Below are 2,891 nucleotides of genomic sequence, written 5' to 3' on the forward strand. Positions count from 1 at the left end.
CGTACGACTTGTATTTTAGTGAAGAAAGGAATTTAATATCTTATGAAAATGGAGCTGAAATGGTTATATGTCATGTTCGTTGTTAACACATTGACGTCAACGAAACAGGAATTGGCCTCAGCATCAACATTGCATGATGTCACAATTGCGTCTGTGTCCGTAGTTGTAGAAACATCGTCGCCAACGCCAAAGAAGTCTACCGTGACATCAACATTGCGCGACATCACAGATGACTCTCACTCCACGGTTGAAGACGGATCATCGTTAACGCAAAAGGAATCGACCATGATTCCAACATCAGCGCGTGCTAGAACGGATATGACAACTGCTACAATATATAATGTGACCGACATTGATGCCGGTGACAGCATCGCCAACAACAAGAGAATGAAAGGAAATCTTAACAATACTGTGAACAATGAAGTAATGCAATCCAACTCAGCCTCCCCATTCGCTTTGATCCATTCTGGCAGTGTGACTGAAACTACTTACAACTCCTTCAACACTGTGCTACAGATTATTCAGTTTCCCCTCAATGTCATCGCCCTTGCCATCAACCTCTGCAACGTCGTCGTGTTCAGTCAGAGACGGATGAAAAGCGCTACAAGTACTATCCTACTGGCCCTCTGCATTTCCGAGTTCCTCCACCTCACCACCATCATCTTCGCCAGTACCATGAAATTTATATACGGCGGAGAAGTCGTCAGTATACGCTTCTACCTCATCTATGGCCTCTACGTCAACCTCTACGCAACTGTGTCTCTCAGGAGAGTTGGATTTTGTTACAACTGCTTGGTGTCAGCTGAGAGATTCATTGCTGTGACGTTTCCTCTACAAGCTAAAAGTATGCGTCTTGTGAAAAACCCAGGTGTCGTCTGCGCACTGATAATGGTTGCAAGTTTCGTCGGGCATATTTTCAGCCCAATGAAATATATTGTCATATCTTATTCCGCTTCCGACAACACTACAGCTTACAGGTTAGACTCCTCGTTAATGTATGTCAAGGATAAAGTTCATTTTGCGAATTGCAGCTTGGCTAGCCAATTCATATTTGTATATTTCATGCTTTTTGGATGCCTTGTCTTCAACCTCCTGATTGTAATATCAATCCAACGTCACAGCAAGGGGAGACAATCCATGAAGACCAGTCAGAGCACGGGTGATGCGAAGAAGAGAGAGATGCAGACGACAATAACCATCATGGTGTCAACCGTTGTCGTCGTTATTCTCGCACTTCCTGCCAACACCAATGCCTTCATCAGTAACTTCAACGATGACTACGGCATAAATGTCAGACAACACTTCCTTTTCTTACTCGTGGCCAGAGTTGGAATTTTTTGTGAACTCGTCAGTTACTTCACCAACTTCTTCTTCTACATTGCCCTCAGTGCATCCTTCCGTGAAACCTTCATTCGAGTGTTCATCCCATGTGCAACTACCGGTAAGTCTGCAAAGAGCACCGTAATCAGGAAGTGGCAGCCGCGGCATCAGTCCGACAGACATCTCACGTCCCAATTCAACAACGGGCAATATTGGCACACCTTTAATCAAAGGGGATCTGGAAACAAATTTCTGTGATATATTTTGTCATTTTAGATTAACACTGAATAAAATGTACTGTTCTATTGTCTTCATTGTTTGCCTAGCAATTAAACAACGTGACGTTATTCACGTTGAGGTTAATCATTGAGGATGACGTCATATCGTATCACCATGTTAATCACTATGACATGTTTTCGCATGCACTTGCAAAATAAAATGGATGTAAGGAAGTCTGTGAAGTGAATTAGTGTATCCTTCGTGATAGAGAAACCCAAATGCTCATTTTCGCTTTGACTCCGAACTGGATACACTCTGTAATTTGTCGTTGGTCAGTGTTAATTCTCCGAAAACACACATGTATATGACGTTACACACACACACACACACACACACACACACACACACACACACACACATGGTGTATCAAATCATGAAAACTGAACCCTCGATAAAGTAACCATCGTTGTTTTAAAAAACTTTACTTGCACTTACTTGGGGTAGTAATTTTAGTCTTACCATGAACATGTAACTGTATTAAGTAAGTCCACTCACACACGTCAAAGAGCAAGATAGTGGGTCAATGAATAAACTCTATGTTTAGGCTAAAATGGAATAAATCTAATTTTTTTAGAAATAAACATAAGAAAAGAAAAATAATAGTGACTCTAGTGATAATCCAAAATACACTTACGAATACAAAAAAAAATGGAGTCGATGTGCCATAATTTGCTACAATTACAACTTTAATTGATCACTTTGGAAAATTGGAAGATATGTGATACTGATACTGTTTTATTACATGTCAAAAATATACTTTTTTAAGGGGTGTATACCTTTCATAAACAATCAAGACATGAAATTACTTTTCTTTATAGCCCTTACACAAATTTGGACATACTGTTTCTATATTGTCATGACATTATTTCATGAGTCGTAAATTGATTAATTAAAATAGGGCCCATAGCGCCAGCTCTGCTGTCCGAGTGGCAGCACCGCAGATAGCAATGCCCATTCTAGCAGTCGTAAATTTACACGCTCGTAGAGTTCACGCCATATTTTCGCTTTGTTTACGACATGTTTTAAGACTGTTTCATACAGCTACAATAAAACTGGCGTTACTGCGCCCACCTTACACGCCTTTAAAAGAATACGATTTGAGCTCTTTCCCTTTGAGAGGTAGAAACATCTTCACTAGAGTTGCAGGTGGCAGGTGCTCTGAGCAGACGACGAAGCGCAGTAAAATGGAGGACATTTGCGAAAAGAAATCAAGAAAAGGAAACTTTCGGCCACAACAGTCGAAAATCTCACAAAACAAGCTGGCAGCAATTCAGATGTGTTGTTTTCATCGT

The 2,891-nt window shown here is 40.7% G+C and overlaps 1 protein-coding gene across 1 annotated transcript; it reads left to right on the forward strand.

Moving 5' to 3' along the window:
* Nucleotides 1-285: 285 nt before the first annotated feature.
* Nucleotides 286-1,578, forward strand: LOC125380944 (FMRFamide receptor-like). Its single transcript, XM_048396717.1, has one exon. The coding sequence runs from the start codon at nt 286-288 to the stop codon at nt 1,576-1,578; it is 1,293 nt and encodes a 430-aa protein (XP_048252674.1).
* The last annotated feature ends 1,313 nt before the right edge of the window (nt 1,579-2,891 follow it).

This window comes from Haliotis rufescens, unplaced genomic scaffold (assembly GCF_023055435.1).
Source record: "Haliotis rufescens isolate VD_foot unplaced genomic scaffold, xgHalRufe1.0.p SCAF_16, whole genome shotgun sequence".
Classification (NCBI taxonomy): Eukaryota; Metazoa; Mollusca; class Gastropoda; order Lepetellida; family Haliotidae; genus Haliotis; species Haliotis rufescens.